Raw genomic sequence first — 18,200 nt, 5'->3', positions numbered from 1 at the left:
TTTTTCCCATAATGATACCGGATTGCGCATGCGCAAATCCATTCCCCGCGGCATTATGGGAAAAATGTTACGCTTGTAGCATTTAGTTTACAAGTACGTCGGAACTAATTTGGGAGTATGGTTGAACAGTCAAAATGTATTTTCTCTTCATTGGCATCTCAACAACGCTTCCGTACGGAACTGCTCTGTACCAGAGTGTACAAAGGGCAACGAAAATGTTTTCCCTCTCTACATCCAAGCAGCAGTAAGGTTTGTAGTTGGAGTGTATTTATGTATGGAATATTCCCAAAAAAACTCCCAAGACGTGTGTTAATTTGTGACATTTTACTGACGACCGCTTCAGCAATTTGGGACAACATAAATGTGGATTAACAGGACATATTTATTTCACTTATCCCGGAATCAACCCCCCTCTGGAACAGCAAGTAACCATGTCCAAGTAAGTCTTTTCGGAGTAAAATCCTTCAGTATGTGATATATTGTGGCATTATTTGAATGGTTAGCTTCGCAGCTAACAGACCGTTTGGTGTAACGTTATGCTAGCTCAAATCATGCCAGTTAGTAACATGTTGTGGAACTCTTTGCCGTAAACGAATGCTATTTGTAATTTAGCTTTACATATTCGAAATAGGGGAAATTAGATGCTTCTTTGCAAACGTATTTCATGAGCTCATGCTGCTATCGGCATTGGTGTGTGGTCACTCATAGCGCTTTTCTTTGCGTACACGTACGGAAGTGAAAGATCTAGCACAACAAGCACGTGGAACAGGGGGGCGGACCAACTCATTTTGTAAACAGAAGCACGTGAAATAAGATGAGCCTTAGCCACGCCCACCCAAAAACATCCTGATCGTTTAATGCTAAGTTAACAGTAGATCATCCTAGTGGAGCATGTAATTATACAAAACCGTCAAGATTGAAAAAGCATATTGAGGTAAAGATGAAAGTTTATTATCAAGGTGTGTCGGCTGTTTTTCAGCGTCACAAAGATATGCGCGATTTTTCGGTTTTTTTTATTGTGTGTGTATTTATTGTGACTTGTCATTTGTAAATGTATTAAATTGTCGAATGTGTGTTTGTGGATCAGCGGAAAGCGCTTTTGTTATTTTTACGTAAACAACGTCTCAGTTAGTCACATGGGAAGAAATGCCATCCCTACTCCGGCCGCGAGGAGGCAGTGTTGTCGCCTCCATTGAACCAGAACAGGCCATCTCCCGAGTTTTGTTTTAAAAATATCAATTGAAAACCGGAAAAGAAGCCTTTATATCATCTTCTATTATATGTTTATTTAACACAAGTCAAGAAAAAAATTTGGGAACATTTTTGTTTCCCTCAAGCTCCTTTTGCTATGACCTGGAAGTATTTGTAGGCATTTTGTTTGGTTACAAAAAAAATATATAAAAAAAAAAGAGATTCCTTTTCTGCAGCATGAATTTTATTTCAAAAGACATATCCAGTGTTTTGTTTTCACGATAAACATTTTTTTGCACATTTTGGCTCTAGATTGAAAAATGTGAGTAGGTGCATGCAGGCCAGTACATTAAACACTAAAGTTAGAAAATATTTGTGTAGAAAAACATCGGAATTGACTCACAGTGAAATTAAAAGGCGTGTTCGGTTAGTTGCGCGTAGTCTACTAGGACGGACGAGTGCAACAGGTAGCGGTTACGACAGATAGCCTTAGCGGTGAGCGTGCTGTAGGGCGAGCAGCGGCGCCCTCTGCTGGTACTGCTTCTCCTTAGCTGCGGCGATGCGGCTGGTCAGATCACACGCTTTCTCCAGGAAGTTGACCAACATCTGCTCGGTCAGCAGAGACGCCAAGATCTGGGCCAGACTGATGGTCCACTCACTGTCGGAACGTCCCGCCGACTCCGCGTCCCGGTTCGGTCCTGCCGGCCTAGTGGTGGCCTCGCCGATCTGCAGTACGAGGCTGGTGACCTTGGCGATGGCTTGGAAGAGCTCGTTCTCGTCGGGGTCCCCGTGGAACAGGCTGCATAGTGTCTTACAAAACTGGATGAACTCGCGCTGACAAAAAAAAATGTTGACAAGAAATTCAAGTTAGTTATTTTCGTACGACGCTGGCTTTAATGGGACAAATTTCCATAATTTCCAGACTATTGTGTGCACCTGAACATAACATGAACCCACTAAATGTAAAAAAGAGGCGAAAAAAAGTTGTACGTATATAGGCTGTACTTGTCAATAAGCAACTAGTGTCCACGTGGGAATTTTTTAAAAACTTTTAATAACCACAATTATATATTTTAAATACATAATATAAATTAAAAATAAAAATGAAGAAAAAACAAATATAGTAATCAAATAGCCTAAGTTAAATCTTACAATACAATATTGTTATAATAAATAAAGATTATTTTTTATGATAATAGTAAATTAGTTATTCTTTACTCACATTAAAATAGATCAACAGTATCACTGTACATACAAACAATTAAAGATGCATTAATAAGACTTTGAAATTGAGAAAACAATCTCATTTTTTGATTCCGCAACATCAAAACTCTCTTAACACCTTTGAAAATTTCTTGGCACCAAAATGCGCGTTGACTAGTGTAATTAGTCCGTTACGTTGTTTTCTAAGTTATAGTTGTATCCTTTGCTTCAATACAGAATAATGAAATATTAAACTGTACCTGCTTCATTAGGGGGAGCGGCTGGTGGACATCCTTCTCCTTGGCCACGACTAAATCCCGCAGCATCTGCTTCAGCTGCTCCTGGTAGTCCTTCACCTCCTCTTTCCCATCAGCCCTTTCTTCAGCAGCCAAAACAAAAATAACTTGTTAAACAAGTGGAAAAATCAAGGCCACATCACAATGTTGGTCCCACCGGTGGCCACGCCCACGCAGAGAGGTCTGCCGGATGACACCGAAGGAAACTTGATCTCGGCCGACGAAGAGGATGAGCGCTCATCGCTGTCCGTCAGAGCTGCGGAAGGCGAAAGCAACGTCAATGACATCGGAAAGACGACGCTGAATTTCAACACTCCGATCAAGATGCGAGGAAGGAAGACTTACCGGGAGGTAAGTGTAGACGGTAGAGCAGCTTCACCTTGTCGCTCAGCTCACCGCAGTACAAAGTGTCTGACACAACAAAGAGGAAAAAGGGATTTTTCCTTTTAGTAGAGATCAAAATTGTTATTTTTTCCTCTCAAAAAAATGTTCAGCTTTTTTTTCTCCAAGAAAAAAATATTTAGATTTTTGCATTTAATATCATAATATCATTTTGTCAACACAAATTGACAAAAAATCCTTTTGTATTTTTGGAAGGATAACGTTTTTTTCGACACTAGTTCTTTCTGGAAAAAAAACTTGGTCCGAATAAAAATGTCTTTTGATTTAGTTTTTTTTTTTTCCCAAGAAAAATGAAGTCAGAATATTCTGTAAATGGAGTTGCATTTTTAAGATGAAAAAAATAAAATAATTGTAATATTCAGACAAAAGTAATTCTTTCATTGATAGATTTTTTTGCTGTAAATCAGATTTTTTTCAGAATTAGTTTTTAACAGTCATAGTTTTTTTTTAAGTAAAAAAGTGATATTTTGTCCAAAAGTTGTATTTTTCTGGGAAAAATAAAAAATGAGGAAAATTTTCCTTAAAACATTTTTTAATTATGAAAAAGAATATTATCAGGAGGGTTTTCAATCAAATTTCCCGTTTAGTTTTTGGATGGAATTGTTTGAAATAAACACTCAAGCAAACAAGTGGTCAGGCATATCCACCCACCGAGCCAGAGGGCAAAGTCCCTGAAGGAGATCAGATTGTGTCTCTCCGAGTCCAACAAGTTGAAGGTACGGTGGGCCAGGGTGTCGGCGTGGCGCTGGCAGCCGCCCGCCCCCCAAGGGGTCAGCAGCCCGTATAGGCTTTTGAACTGCGGCAGGTCCAGTCGGTACTGCCGCTCCAAGTAGGAGACGCCACGCCGCCACGACGCCGCCTCTGCCGCAGCAACCGCGCTGATGTCGCCCCAGTAGAGGCTGATGAAATGTTCCGTCTAGATGGAAAGAATTGAACAGCTTTTTTTTTTTTTTTAAGTAAAAGTCCAATGACCAGAATATAATATGCTTTTTTAAATTTTTTTATTTTTTTTTTAAGAATGAGACTGAGTTGTGGGAAATAATTTACCTTGAAGAGGTCATAAATGTCTGCTAGGTTTTCCGCAGAGATGGACACATCCGGTGTCACTACCCTTAACTACAAAAACATGCCGCCATTAGCATTAGCGTCAGTGTTAGCACGGGCATTAGCATAATTTCTCACAGCGTTTTCTTTGGTTGTGTCCTCGTGGGCCTGCAGGACTTGAATTCTGTGTCTACAGCGAAGCCTCTCGATCTTCCTCACGGTCAAGTCTCCGAATCTCTGACCAGAAAAACACATTTAATGACTTATTTATTTATTTATTTATTTGGTGGGTTACAGAGACAACAATCGCGACTTAAGAGTGAATAACCAAACTAACAAACGCTCGGGAATCACTTGAGACTCGAAGGTTACGACTGAAGACTTGCGCATGAGTTACTTAACACCCACCTTGGGTAACTGCTAACTACTCGTGACTCACTTCATGGGCGTCAGTGATGAGCTGTGTTATGTTTGCTTGGCCCGCAGCTGAAGCATCCGCCATGCTGTTGCTGCTGTCGTTTGCAAGGGCCTGAGAGAACTCGCCAGGAGACGACTGGTCATTTCCAACATGCTCCAGAAAACTGCAACAAGCCAGTAGGTGGCGTTTATGTACTCATTTGATGCTTAGACCCGAACACAAAAACAAGTGGCCTGCTATTGTTGCTCGGATGGGAAGTGCTCCTGCCCTGAAAACTAGATCATTGTCCCAGCTTTCTTGCCTTCCCACCTCTATTACGACTGATATGTCAGAAGTAGGCACATTTTCGGATCATTGTCATCCTCCTTGCCGTTTTAACCATAAACGAAAAAGCAGAAATCCTTGGACGTACCTTGCAAGGACCATCAGTGCCTGTCCGTCGTCGACGCGGGTGCAGAGGCTGGCAGCGTTGGCCTCCAGCACGGCCAAAGCCAGCTGGAAGATGGCTTTGATGCCGTGAAAGAAGAACCAGTCCACCACACACACGGCACTGTGGAAGGGAAGCACGCTGACGAAGATGGTCAGGAACCAGGAAAGAGACACTGACGACAACGTGGAAAGATCTGGAAACTGATCGGCCAGATCGGGGAGCCGCTCGGCAATCAGTTGCTCGAACACTGACTGGTCCACCTGCGCACCTGCAGAGTAGAAAAAGTCAATTCCCAGTGTTAACGCAAATGCTAATTTTAGCATGTTAGCATCTTAAAGGAGAAAAAGTTACGTTTTAGCGAACTGTTAGCATGTTGAGATTTCATCATAAATAGTTTGCAAATACATCCAAAGTTATGAAATCTTCACCGATTTTCATGAGCACTTTCTTAACACGAAAGCAAATGCTCATCCAAACACTAATACTGAAGCCTCTTACCGATCACCCGCCTGTTGAAGTAGTCGGGAAGCATCCGCTCACAAATGGCCACCAGCAGCCAGAAAGCGTCTTCCTCTTTCGCGTACAACAGCAGCACGGATGCCAGAATGTTCATCGACTAGTATCAGAAAACTGCGTTAGCGCAGCAACTGCTGACGTTTCAACAATCAACAGAAATCGTATGTACAACCTGACAGTATCCGATCTTGGGATTGCGGTGGGCATAGGCGGTGAGTACGCGGCGGAGCGCGGCAATGCCGGTGGGGTTCTGGAAGGCGGGATGGTCTGGTAAGGAGCGGTGGAGGTCCCGCTCGATCTCATCGGTGGTCAGGCTGCTCTGACCCATGGACGCCTGCACCAGGCCAGCGTAGTAGTCCGGGTGCGAGTCCTGATCAGAGGACGCGTCTGCGGGGTAAAAAAATGTGTTCGGGGCAGAATGTGAAATCATCACCAAGCGATTTGTCCACATTTTGTACTCGGCTTGCTATCTTGCCATGTGTCAGGTCATCACCAACTGTTAGCATGTCAGCGTTTTATCCATCTTATGATAAATAGCAAGCAACTACAAGATAGGAAATCCACCTGAGTTCTTTCAGTTCAGTGACTAACTTGCTATGTTAGCATAGCAACTGTTAGCATCTAGTTGATTAGCCATTTCAGATAAAACCTGGCTTGTTTGTCCTTCTCACCCGAAAGGTTCATCCACAGCTCGCCCCGGAGTGACTCGGGTATCCCCATGGCAATCAGTCGCTGGACCTTGTCTATGCGAAACATGTGGACGCCGCGGCCAAATTCTGCAAAGTGGTCCTCCCACATCTTCTCTTTCAGCGACTCCATATTCTGAACAAGTCAAGAACGAGGTATTACACCACAATTTTATAGCGAATGTATGATAATCATAAAAAATAGAAATCCACGATAGATTTGAAAAAGGTTAGCAGTGACTCTCAATATTTTGCGATGATCTATTTTATCGTAATGCAGCAATTGTGTGATAATGTATCGGAATAAAATCATCTCGGATAACCACAGTCAATAACAGTTCATTAACTAACAATATGATGATCTGATATTATTATTATTAACAAGTAAATTTTTAGGGCAATTAACTATCAAAATTAAGCACTCTTAGACATTGGACATGTGCTCAAATGGCGATATTTGGAAGTTGCGTATCGATGCCGGTGCTTTAGCTTACTTACCTTGTTGTCGTTACTTCTTGGAATGTTGTGATGAAAGGCTGTCATGAGAGCTTCGCTATTGACGGTGTTCCGAAGCACCTGCTCCTCCATCTCTTCTTCATCCGAGCACGCGGTGTCGTAGTAGAAGGTGTAGTACGGATTGGTGCAGCTCTGAGGCAAAAAACACAAAAAATAAATAAATAAATTAAAAAACATGAGCATTTCTGTTGCTAACACACTTGCAAAGACCAGAGATGAGAAAAGTTCTTTCTTGCCCAGCGAGTGTTTACATGATCACGTCTTCAAATATTGGTTGCTTTTAATGTGTCATTTTTTTTCTTAAATTAGTTGATTAAAATGTCTCAGATTTTTGCATTCATTTTGTTTATAAAGTAGTAATTGACAAGAATCACTTTGATTATAAACTACGTTTAAAAAGAATGAGTTATTTGATTATTAAAATGAATACATCTTAAAATCTATTGAATTCTTTAATTTGATTATTGGGTAATTTATGATGAGAAATAATACATTTTTATAAATGTTTACAATTAATTTAGTACCATTTATCTTTTGTATTTTATGAAGTAGTTCGCTAATCAAATTTTTTTACATATTTTACGTCTTTTTTATTTCATGAAATAATGGGTGATGATTTGAATTAATACATATAACATTTTAAAAACAAAAATGACCTTGTACTTTACGCCGACATTCTTTTCTTTTTAAATCAATTTTAACAACAAGTTAATTGATTTGTTGTCAATAATATTCAAAGAAATAAGCAAGAACAAAAAGCATTGCACATCCACTTAGAATTTCTTCAACAAATTTTAAAAAGTTACTTTTTCATCCTTTTTTAAACTTTCACTTCACCTTTGCCTTTCTTCATATTTTAATTGAATTTATTTTATTAATTGGTCGATTGAGTTATTCCAACAATTTATTTATAAAAAATGAAATAAAACAATGAAATAAACAATTTCACATATCCTTCTCCACATAGTATTCATTTGATTAAATAATTGCCGAGTTGGTCTACCGCCATCCTCTTGGCTCGCCGGCTGCTGCGAAAGGCCGCTTGCTTGAGGTGCAGCGAGCGCAGCCGGGAGTCCAGAGTCTCCACCAGGTCGTCGCGCTCCTGCAGCTCGATGAGCTGGAAGGCCTTCTTGGAGCGCACGCTCAAGATCACCGGGTTGGGAAGCGCGCACGTGTTCTCTGCCTTCTCCACAGACACCACCTGGGAGCACGTTAGCGCTTCAGCACGTCTCGCTAGCACATCATCGGCTATCACGTTAGCACAATACGTGCAAAATGAAATACTCACCTCCGTGAGCGGGATGAGGAGGATGCATTGTCCTTCCTCTCGGCTCGAGAAGCCCAAGTAGTTGTCGGTGGTGTAGAGGGTGCCGGCCGTGTGGCAGCGGGCGTGCGGCGTCCACACGGCGCACGACGCCACCTCGTGTAGCCTCTCGCCGCGAGGGAGGCGGAACAGGGCCAGAACGTACTCCCTCAAAGCCTGCTCCTCCAGAACTCTGAACAGAAGATCACATTTGGGAGACATGTTGAAATGGGTCGGAGTTGACCTGCCAAAAAAAAAAAAAGACGCTCAACACTCAAAGTTTCACTTTGATGAAATGAAACCAAGTGTGACCTTTTGGTGATGCGAGCCGGCTGCTGCAGCACTCGGTCCAGCTCCAGACCTTCGCTGTCCAGCAGCCGGCGCAGGGCAATGTCGGCCAACTGCCCCACCACTCCGAAAGCCTCGTCCAGGTTCAGGAACATGGAGAAGTCGCGCTGCCGCTGCCTGGTGCTCACTCGGATAGCCTCGGTCATGAATCCGCCGGAGACCCGCTCCAGCCGAATCACCTCCGCCCAGGGAATCACAAACTTGACTGGGAAAAGAATGAATTTAATTATAATTAAATATATCGTAAAATAAAAGTGATTAAAATGTGCTGAATGATTTAAAATTAGATGATTGTTAGAATTATTGAATCAATTCTAGAAAAAAAAAATAATGAGAAAAATGGTTACAATTGGGTTAATGTATTCTCAATGTTATTTATAATCTAAACAATTAATTAAAAAATTGTTAAAACCTGTGTAAATAAAAAAAATATTTCTCATCATTTATAATTTGATTACAATAATCAAGCATTTACCTCAAAATGAAAATGGTCAAAAGTAATTAAAATGAGTAAATAGTAACTATTTTATTTTGCAAACTGCAATAAATCTAACGGACTTAAAAAAAAAATTTTGTCTATGTAAAATATGATAACGGTTCACTGACCAAAGATTTTAAAGAATAGAAACAATAAAGCAAAGCAAAAGGGTCGATTTGACTCAACATTTATTATGTTCGCTAGAATAATTCAAACAACTGAATGAGATGCCCAAAATAAAACGCACTTTCCTTCCCCAGCAGGAATGAGTAGAAGGCCAAGTGGTTGATGCTGAGGTAGAGGAGACCCTGGCGCGGCACCCGCCCCTTCCATGTGCAGCACGAGTAGAAGGTGACCAGCTTCTCCGACGACGGAAGCCCGAAGTGGCGCTCGAACTTCAGCAGAGCCTCGCGGAACTTCTCCGGGTCATCCTCCTGGGCAGCCTGGCGACCGCGGGACTCCTCTGCGATCAGGCCCTGACACACACACACACACACACGCACGCAAAGTGTCGTATGTGTTTGAGACCCTCTGCATTATCGCAAATGATCCCGTTGACCCATTTTGGGTCTCTCACCTTGACTTTTCCTCTGACAAAGCTGGCCACGTCCTCTTTGTTCTCAAAGACGGACAGCGAATGCAGCAGGTTGTGTGCCAGCCAATCCCAGTGCTTGTTTACTTCCTCCATGGCGGCCCCTGAACAGACGGCAAGAGAAACGTGAAACACACGCTCACACTCGCAAATACGCACACACTTGTGCGGCGAGGACTTAACCGCTAGCGATGATCCAGCTAATCTGTGAGCCTGGGATCTGGAGGAGGATTCGGAAAGGTGTCACCCTGGCATTGGAGTCCAGCACCGTGTCGAGTGCCCCCACCAGGAGGCCTAGCACACACACACACGCACACACACCCCAACACCTTTGATCTTGCAAGGTCACCATGACGACATATACGCTGTTTTCACTGTGCAGTTAGATTACACGAGTTCAAATGTTACTTCAAACATTGCCATTATTTATATTACCAAGGTAAGTAGTTTTACTTTTTTTTGTGGTTAACTTCCTTACACTTGAGACTTTTTCCCCCTTCTCACACGGAGAAAAATGTGCTTGTATCTCATCAGTTTAGCCTCTATAGTCGTTTTTTTTTTTTTGTTTTTTTTTTTTACACCGTTCAAGTTGAGACGCTTGAAGGTGTAACACCGTAGCTTGGCAACATGCACAAAGGCCTCTGAGGGAAGGGGAACTTTCGGGAATGTTGCCCTTCCCTGGCCACCCATCAAGTGTGAAAGTCAACAACCAAGAAAATCTGTGGGTTGCCACTCCACAAAATGTGTCTGCAGGTGAGGTCTTCTGAATTGAATTCAGAATTATTATTTTTTTTACGAGCACACAATTATAGTGTCAGTTATTGTCACAGAGGAAGTGAATGAAGCTCACGTGCTGCCCAATGTGACCTTTTGATGACTGTCAAGTCCACTTTCGCTTTTCTCATCTGAAGTAGCAAAAAGTAGACCAAAAAAGCCGCAGTTGAGGCTTGCAAAGCTTGTATCCAATTTTGACGCATGGTCTATTTTATTTCTTAGCCTGTCTTAGAGCGCTCCTGTTGACACATGGCCAGTCTTAATGTGGTTGTTTGTGTAGTAAAATTGGTTATTCATGTGTTATTATGTGTTATTTAAGCAACAAGTTGGTTTTTTTGGGGGGGTTTCCATCTCAAGGTTTCGTGAGTTTAATAACTTTTAAATCACATACTGTGCCTTTGACGTATGGCGTTCCACGTGGTTTAATTTTGAGGTCCCAGTTGTTTTCATCATATTTTCTGCTTCTCGTTCCCATCTTTAATGAAATATTTCTTTCTACCTCAGCACTTGGTATGCAGCAATGGTTGTTTTAAAGGGGTCTACAAAGTTTAACGCGGGACACACGAAAAGAAATGTCCAAATAGTTAATTATTGTCCTAAAGGAGATACTAAATCCACAGTCAGGCAATAATTCCCAGAAGCAAAGCTGAAATTCGACTCATGGGTCACTCACAAGACAAGTTTGAATATTACATGAAGCTTTCAAATAAGATAAGTCAACGTTTTGTTATGTTGTGGCAATTTTCAAGTGCAGGATTTTTGTTTTCAAGAGTGTTGTCAACGACACACCCACTTTCCACCGTCACACACTCACGCCCTCCATGCCCAACCAGGTACACCGTATCTCGGGTTCTACCTACCGCTGATTTTCCCGGCGGGCTCCCCGCGGCCTCTCCTCCTCTGCAGCAGGAAGAATTCATTGCTCCGATCGGTGACCCACAGCTTCAACGCCTTCTTCAGCGCCACTTCCTCCGGGTTCAGCCACATTTCTCAGCAGGGTGGGTCACCGGAGGGGGGACTGGCAAGTCCACCCCGCCGAGCTACAGCGGAGAGTAGGCAGCTGGCTTCATTGTTTGCCACGCGGGATTCGAACTTTGAACACAGTTTGACATCAGACTCGCTCAAGTCGAGACTCAACAGCTGGAGAAAACGCCGATCCAAGATTGTCTCTTCTGCTTTCGGTCAAGATGCATCACTCCGTAGTTCTCATCAAAAAGCGCCGTCGTGGGAAATAATGACGTCATTGACATGTTTCCAGATCTTTGCGTTTATTGCACTTGCATTTTCACTCAACATTGGTGTCAGGGATTGATTAATGACAAGAGTAGCTTCTCGGAAGGGGATGCGGGTGGGCGTTTGTGCTTGTACTTTCCCTACTTCCCGATTTTAGCAGCTCTCACTTCCGCAAAAAGATACTTACTCTTTAGTGATTGGGTCTTCGCTTGTCACATGTTCAGGTACTCGCCGTAGCCTGCGACCTCGCAATTGTTATAAATCACATCTTCCACTTTGTAAAAGTTTTTATTGGTCTAATATCGAAATCGGTGTCTTCCTGGACTTAAAAAACATAAATAAAATCAAAAAGCATTATTTGAAACACGTTTTTGCACACATAAATTATTTGAAATAATGACAAAAACGATTTGCAAACAAGTCCATTATTATTACAAAGACTTCGTTCTTTCGATTCTCATTGTCTTCCACATACAGCCATTGGACATGTATCTTTAACTACTTGAATGTATTCTCCTAAGAGAATTTCTTTACAATTGAAGCATTTATTTTATGTAAGGCTACTACGTTATAATGTATTAGTACTTTTTTTAATCTACAAAATTAACCATTAATCACAAATCATCCATCATCAATATTCTTCATATTTTTTTAACCACGTTCAAGATATAAATTATTGACAAATAAGTTGTTTCTTCTCAATGAAATATAAAATACTATTTTAAAAAAATGGTATTACAACTGCTAAGACAAATATTTTCTTAGTCATGTGGTCGTTTTTTTAATTGAAGCATGCATTTGTATATTTTTTTTTACATTAATATTGGTCGTTACTAAGGTTAATAATGCGGCAAAATGTAATGTAGTGGTACATTATTTGTTTTTGTTTTTTGCAACGTATATAATTGTAACTATATATAGCTTGAATGTCAAACACCTGTTCATTACGCTCTCGGCAGCCACAATTGGAATACGGCCTGCCATTCCTTATTTGGATATATTTAGGCAAAAACGGAAATGACGGCAAAAGTGCAACGTTTATTATTGTCCCCTGAAATGCATTTTATTTGACCCCAATCTTAAACGCTTAGTTCAACTTTCGAATTGATAGTGAAGATTTAGAAGTGTGTTTTATATTGCAACATGCATTACTTCATTTTTTCTATAACATTCATTGCGTGATAGCAAAAAGTATCATTTTCGAGGAGGCGTCGTGTTTTGTTTCTGACAGGATATTTCTTGTCTTCGCTCTTTCCGTTTCCGGTTTGGCCAAGAGGAGTGGTGTGATTCTTCTGGCAAACTTTAGTGTGACACAATGCAGGTGAGAAACATACCGTTTACTCTTTAAATCGTTGCCATAACACTTTTAACGAGTTAACCTAGAGCTGTTGGCACCTGGAGTGTTTTCTCAAAGTTAGCTCCGCGTGGAGCTTCAGCAATCTGTGTGTTTTCTTGTAAATAAGTGGGGAAATGTTGCTTTTGGTGGCTATTTCATTTGCCGCTTAGTGGTGACAATGTCGTGATTGTTTTTCTTCACGCAGGACCCCAACGAGGACACCGAGTGGAATGATATTCTGAGGAAGAAAGGGATTCTTCCACCGAAAGAAGTTCCAAAAGATGACGAAGAGGAAGACTTGGCTCTCCAGCAGCAGTCTGTCGGTAATATTTTTTTGTTTGTTTAATCGTATTTCAGCTGATTTAAGATGAGAAAATACTTAAGTGCAGGGGCGGGACTACCTCTTTTCTGGGGGGTATGCAGACACATAACAGGCGCCCCCCCCCCCCAAAACAAACAAACAAACAATAATAACGATTACATTTTTTAAATGGAGCATACGAATACTTTTTGGGGGGAATGTCACACTTTTATTTAAAAAACTTTTACTAAACGTTTCATTGAGCCATATGTGGCTCTCTTTGGTTTTGTGCCCCTGACTATTTTGCTTCTCCATCTTGAGCATCATCAGACCTTTGAATTGTAAACATTCGCCACTCGCGTACTTGAGCTTCTTCTTGCAGTAATGTTTTGGATCCTGTGGCTTCATTTAAAATTATGGGGCCAAAAGTACGACCGGAGCTATGGTTTAATGAGAGAACTCGCGCAAGGCCGCAAAGAATGAACGCAAAGCTGAATGCAGGTGGAAAAAAGACTGTCGGTCTTGTATCAAATCCTAAAAGACTGTTGGCACAGTTAGACTATTTAAATAAATTTGTCTTGTATTGTATAATGATTTAAAGTTGTATTAGCCTACAGGGGGCGACAGACTTCAAGTATCAAGTCGCCATCAGAAAATCAAGATTAAGCCAATATGAAATATTCTGTCAAGTATTGTTTTTTGTTTTTTTTAATGTTGCGAAAAGTTCATAAGTATTTTTTTAACATTGGTTTCATAGTAGCATTTGTTAAAAATATATTTTCATGCAAGAAACTTTCAGATTGTTTTAAAGCTGTTCTTTGGAATATTTGTAAGATTTTTTTCATTATACATATTGTTTCATTTAATTTTGTTAACATTGGTGCTGATCCATGTCTGTCCAAATTTGAATCTCATGCAAGTGTAAAAATCAGTCGTCCATTTTAAAACCAAGTAGAACCACGCGTGCGGGTGTTTATGTCTTCGTAGCTTTTTATAAGCTCTGAGTGCCATTGTTGGTTCTATGGTTATCATCACACATGTGGTGCTCGCAGTGAAAACATATGAGAACATGACGCTGGAGGAGCTGGAGGAGAACGAAGACGAGTTTGAAGAGGACGACGAGGCGGCCATTGAGTTGTACAGGTGAGGCCACAAGATGCCGTCGTTAGCCATCGCAAACTCAACAACACCTCATGTTTCTCTTAATTTCAACCTTCATCGCTCCTCGACGTGCGTGAATTTAGGCAAAAGCGTCTGGCCGAGTGGAAGTCCTCGCAAATGAAGAACATATTCGGGGAAATGATGGAGATCTCTGGTCAGGATTACGTCAAAGAGGTCAACGACGCGGGAGAAGGCATCTGGGTTGTGCTGCACCTTTACAAGCAGGGGTCAGTCACGGTGACCACGCCCACCACACCCAAGTCTCAAACACAAGCTCAGCGCAATTATTTTTTGCAACGGCCTGTACTTTAGTCACATCATTTTTTTGTGAAAAGATTTCTATCCAAATAATTTTGCCAATTTTAGAAATGCTAATAAGACCTTTAGAAAACAAAAACCCTGAAATGAAGTTGTTTGTTTGGCTAGCATCCCCCTGTGCGCGCTGATCAACCAGCACCTGAGCACGCTGGCCCGCAAGTTCCCTCAGACCAAGTTCCTCAAGTCCATCTCCACCACCTGCATCGCCAACTACCCGGACAAAAACCTGCCCACCGTCTTTGTCTACTGCCAGGGCAACATGAAGGCGCAGTTCATCGGGCCGCTCGTCTTCGGCGGCATGAACCTCACGCTCGAAGGTCAGCACGTGGACATACTTTTCTTATTCCTAAGGAGTTTAAACTAAACATTAACAGCGTTTTCAATTATTTTTTAATTTACATTAAAAGCCACGAGCAGTCCCCAAAATTTTTCATATTTTTTTTTAAAAACATTTGATGATTTTCATTTTGTTTGTCAACTGTTTTTCTAGCCCAATGCCTTAAAATCCAAATTTAAAACGATGGATTGCACCAAGACCAGGTGTAGCGTCTGGAACCTAATGTCACTTGCTGCGTTTGCTTTCAGAGCTGGAGTGGAGGTTGTCCGAGTCTGGCGCTGTCAAGACGGATCTGGAGGAGAATCCCCACAAGCAGATCCACGATCAGATGATGTCATCTATCAGGTGCTCCCTCCCCACGCGCAACCACAGCGACGACTCAGACGAAGATTAAGACCGCCGCTCCCCACCCTTCTTTTTTAAAATACGTCATACCTTATTTAAATCACCTGCCAAAACCTCTGCCGGCCGGGTTAACGATCATGTGCTCAGTCCAATCTGCATTAAACCGCTCATTTCTATCAACACCTCTCTTTTGACTTACATTCACTCACAAGAAACATTTTTTAAAAATGGTATTTTTACTGTCCAAAAAAAAGCAGCTGTTTTAAAATAATAAATTATCAGAACATGTTTAAAATCTGTATTTTTCGACCGTTGAATTATAAAGTACCTTAAGAAAAGTATTTAAAAGTTGAGCAATTTTCAAAATGTCCTGGGGAAAAAAAGCATAAAATAATACTTTTGTTGTTTTTAGCTGGTTCAAAAATATTTATTCAATTATTTTAAATGCATTTACAAATTTTTGCAATTGAAATTTTCAGGTGTTTCAAAAAAATATATAATAAGTATTTATACAATTGTACTGATACTATTTTTTTTTTATTCAAGTCGTTTTAAAATACTGTCTTCCAAGAAAGTGCCCACTCCAAACTGTGAAAATTCTCCATTCACTTCAATGTAGTTAAAAAAAAAAAACATTAACAGGTTGTTAAACTTGTTGTCATGGAGACCTCCAATTTGAGTTGACCAAAACTACCAGGGAAACAATCGTGGGCACAATGAATCATGCATATAAACCTTTTGGGTGAAATAAAAGCCAAGGTCAGTCATGGTACGAGTATTTAATGTGCAACACGTTGACAACACGTTCACAAGCATCAAGCGCGCCGTCATTCTGCCTGGAACACCGCGTCCGCACCGTGACATGCGGAGGTGACCTCTCACATTTTTTGGTTTTGTCATGGCGACTAATCTCAAATATTCTGTGTAACGAGAAAGCGAGAGAGGTCATGTTAGTCGGTAACGTTAAGTGCCAAGTGGACAATTTTTCTTACCAGAAGCACCACCGTCTTCTTCCTGCGTTGAGACAGTTTGGGTGAAAGTCGCATCAGAGGGTGAACAGAGTCAGACTGCGGGAGAAAACGCGACCAATTACGATGGATAATATAATAATCTCAAATTCGTAACCAGGACCAGTCCGGTGTGCTCACCATGTTCTCGTCCGGGTCAGCAGAGGTCCTCGCCTTTGAATAATGAAACAGGAACTGGGGATGATAAAACATGTTTTTTTTCTTTTTTGTTTTTCATTTTTTTAATTCAGCGCCCGAAGACAGTTACTCTCGGCAACATGAATTTTGGTAGACATGTCACACATCATGAGGAAAAAAACGCAAAAATCTCTCAAGGAGCCATGCGCCAACAGAAATTTATTTTCAGGGATTCTTAGTTTTTATTTAAAATTTTGATTTTAATTGAATTAAATTCAGACCAAGAAGCCATCTTGACTGAATTTTGGTAGACGATCAACATTAGACCCACAAAAAAAAAGCTTTAAAAAGCCAAACGGTTAATACACCGGATGTCAGCAACCAAAGGGGCCATTTTAGGGTGGTTCTGACCAATTCCAGGTGTCCTTGCATTTTTTGGGGGGGGGGATTCAGCCCGTGTAGCCAATTTTGCTTAGCAACAAGATATTTGGTAGGTGTGTCAATCATGACGAGGCCCACAAAAAATAAGATAATAAAAGCCTTTTTCATTTGAAGATCGTTGTCGTTAATCTATCAACATGAAATCAGCTTGGCGTGAGTTAAAACTGTCAAGAACGTCAAAAGAACCCATGTTTCAAAAGATGTCGAAAGGAAATTATTTTGGGTTCATGTGGCAATTTCCAGATAAGTAACCAAAGAGAATGTCAATATGGAAAAACTTACCCTTTTGAAAATATTCTGGACTTGCTGCTGCTGTGAAGACACGTGATTTCTATTATTTTGTGCATTTATGGCTGAACACACGCAGCATTTAAAGTTACAAACCTCGTTGTCGTCGCTCCATGAGAGTGGAGCGGGTTCATCTCCTCGAACCTACAACCAAACCACCAACACACAACCAGTCAGCCGCATGTCAGTACTTCAATTGAAGAAAAGGAAAAAAAGGCAGATTGTGAAAATATATTGTCCAATCATCACCGTTCTGAAGAGAAGTCCATCTTCCGATCTCTGGAAATGACTAGCGTCTAAATGAAAAGCACACGTTTGTATATTAAAAAAAATGTTTGAAATTATGTCCTAATATTTCAATAATGTTTACAACATTTTGAATTTCGTCAAATTAATCGCTATTTCTTTACAGCCTAAATTATATTTAAATAAATGTTTTTAAAATATGTCTGACATTCAAGCAAGTTTTGTTTTTTTAAATAAATACATACTACAATTAAAACAATCCAAATAAAAATGAAAACATTTTAGTCTTCTGATTTAAAAACTAAAAATTATTTAAATACATAAATTATAAAACAAATTATGGTTATTATGTATCTGCATAGTGAAAACAAAAAATGAAAACAAAAATCTCATGAAGTGAACTCACCTGTGGCTCGCCAACATCCACAGCAGAACAAACAAAAAAGTGCAAGGTGTGTCACGTGTGGCGCATTCATATCTCCAATGTAAAAGTCCTTCTTTCCTTCCTTTTCCTCTGATTTTCCAAAGTTGTCCGTCTGATTGGTGCGATCCCTTCTGGGCTCTCTCGCTGTGTGTGTGTGTGGTTACTCCTCCTCCTCCCTTTAGAGGCTCGGCAAACTTCCCACTATGATGACTAGATCATTGGACACGCCCCATTCTGGGAAATTAAGCCGATCGACTAACGACATTTGATCGGGATGGACGTCACAACAGGTAAAAAGTCTATGCGTCACCCATCGCAATTACATGAATCGCAATGCATGCCACGAGACAACCCCCCCCCCCAAAAAACCCTCCGGATATTTACGATGAACAATTATTCCTGTAGGATTTGCGTCAGATTTGGTGTCA

The 18,200-nt window shown here is 40.9% G+C and overlaps 3 protein-coding genes across 3 annotated transcripts; 1 reads left to right on the top strand and 2 right to left on the bottom strand.

Moving 5' to 3' along the window:
* Positions 1–1,417: 1,417 nt before the first annotated feature.
* Positions 1,418–11,554, bottom strand: tbc1d8 (TBC1 domain family member 8). The gene is made up of 20 exons (XM_088314903.1): positions 11,058–11,554; positions 9,607–9,717; positions 9,409–9,527; positions 9,079–9,307; positions 8,318–8,558; positions 7,991–8,198; positions 7,706–7,903; positions 6,685–6,834; positions 6,172–6,322; positions 5,673–5,887; positions 5,483–5,600; positions 4,967–5,252; positions 4,576–4,717; positions 4,275–4,373; positions 4,140–4,208; positions 3,744–4,008; positions 3,036–3,101; positions 2,848–2,946; positions 2,655–2,773; positions 1,418–2,025 (listed from the first exon to the last, which is right to left on the bottom strand). The coding sequence occupies exons 1-20, from the start codon at positions 11,182–11,184 to the stop codon at positions 1,681–1,683; spliced, it is 3,357 nt and encodes a 1,118-aa protein (XP_088171029.1). The 5' UTR covers positions 11,185–11,554; the 3' UTR covers positions 1,418–1,680.
* A 680-nt stretch (positions 11,555–12,234) lies between these two features.
* Positions 12,235–15,408, top strand: pdcl3 (phosducin-like 3). The gene is made up of 6 exons (XM_088314904.1): positions 12,235–12,751; positions 12,972–13,089; positions 14,120–14,210; positions 14,312–14,455; positions 14,655–14,863; positions 15,132–15,408. The coding sequence occupies exons 1-6, from the start codon at positions 12,746–12,748 to the stop codon at positions 15,275–15,277; spliced, it is 714 nt and encodes a 237-aa protein (XP_088171030.1). The 5' UTR covers positions 12,235–12,745; the 3' UTR covers positions 15,278–15,408.
* A 606-nt stretch (positions 15,409–16,014) lies between these two features.
* nms (neuromedin S) lies at positions 16,015–18,084 on the bottom strand. The gene is made up of 7 exons (XM_088314905.1): positions 17,755–18,084; positions 17,352–17,398; positions 17,199–17,246; positions 17,097–17,126; positions 16,377–16,430; positions 16,221–16,295; positions 16,015–16,148 (listed from the first exon to the last, which is right to left on the bottom strand). The coding sequence occupies exons 1-7, from the start codon at positions 17,822–17,824 to the stop codon at positions 16,140–16,142; spliced, it is 333 nt and encodes a 110-aa protein (XP_088171031.1). The 5' UTR covers positions 17,825–18,084; the 3' UTR covers positions 16,015–16,139.
* Between the last annotated feature and the right edge of the window lie 116 nt (positions 18,085–18,200).

This window comes from Idiotropiscis lumnitzeri, chromosome 14 (genome assembly GCF_059441095.1).
Source record: "Idiotropiscis lumnitzeri isolate Australia: NSW breed Sydney's pygmy pipehorse chromosome 14, RoL_Ilum_1.0, whole genome shotgun sequence".
NCBI lineage: Eukaryota > Metazoa > Chordata > Actinopteri > Syngnathiformes > Syngnathidae > Idiotropiscis > Idiotropiscis lumnitzeri.
Note: the sequence above shows the minus strand (reverse complement) of the source record. Positions and strands in the feature narration are given on the sequence as shown.

What these genes read in the sequence shown, in the direction of transcription:
- nms (XM_088314905.1), bottom strand. Translation starts at nt 17,824, where the DNA reads ATGAATGCGCCACACGTGACACACCTTGCACTTTTTTGTTTGTTCTGC. An exon ending in ATGGACTTCTCTTCAGAACG is followed by an intron (nt 17,247 to 17,351) that starts GTGATGATTGGA and finishes GTTTGGTTGTAG; the next exon opens with GTTCGAGGAGATGAACCCGC. An exon ending in CATGGAGCGACGACAACGAG is followed by an intron (nt 17,127 to 17,198) that starts GTTTGTAACTTT and finishes GTGTCTTCACAG; the next exon opens with CAGCAGCAAGTCCAGAATAT.
- tbc1d8 (XM_088314903.1), bottom strand. Translation starts at nt 11,184, where the DNA reads ATGTGGCTGAACCCGGAGGAAGTGGCGCTGAAGAAGGCGTTGAAGCTG. An exon ending in CCAAGATCGGATACTGTCAG is followed by an intron (nt 5,601 to 5,672) that starts GTTGTACATACG and finishes TTCTGATACTAG; the next exon opens with TCGATGAACATTCTGGCATC. An exon ending in GGACTTTGCCCTCTGGCTCG is followed by an intron (nt 3,102 to 3,743) that starts GTGGGTGGATAT and finishes TTGTTGTGTCAG; the next exon opens with ACACTTTGTACTGCGGTGAG.
- pdcl3 (XM_088314904.1), top strand. An exon ending in CTGCACCTTTACAAGCAGGG is followed by an intron (nt 14,456 to 14,654) that starts GTCAGTCACGGT and finishes TTGTTTGGCTAG; the next exon opens with CATCCCCCTGTGCGCGCTGA. An exon ending in CATGAACCTCACGCTCGAAG is followed by an intron (nt 14,864 to 15,131) that starts GTCAGCACGTGG and finishes GTTTGCTTTCAG; the next exon opens with AGCTGGAGTGGAGGTTGTCC.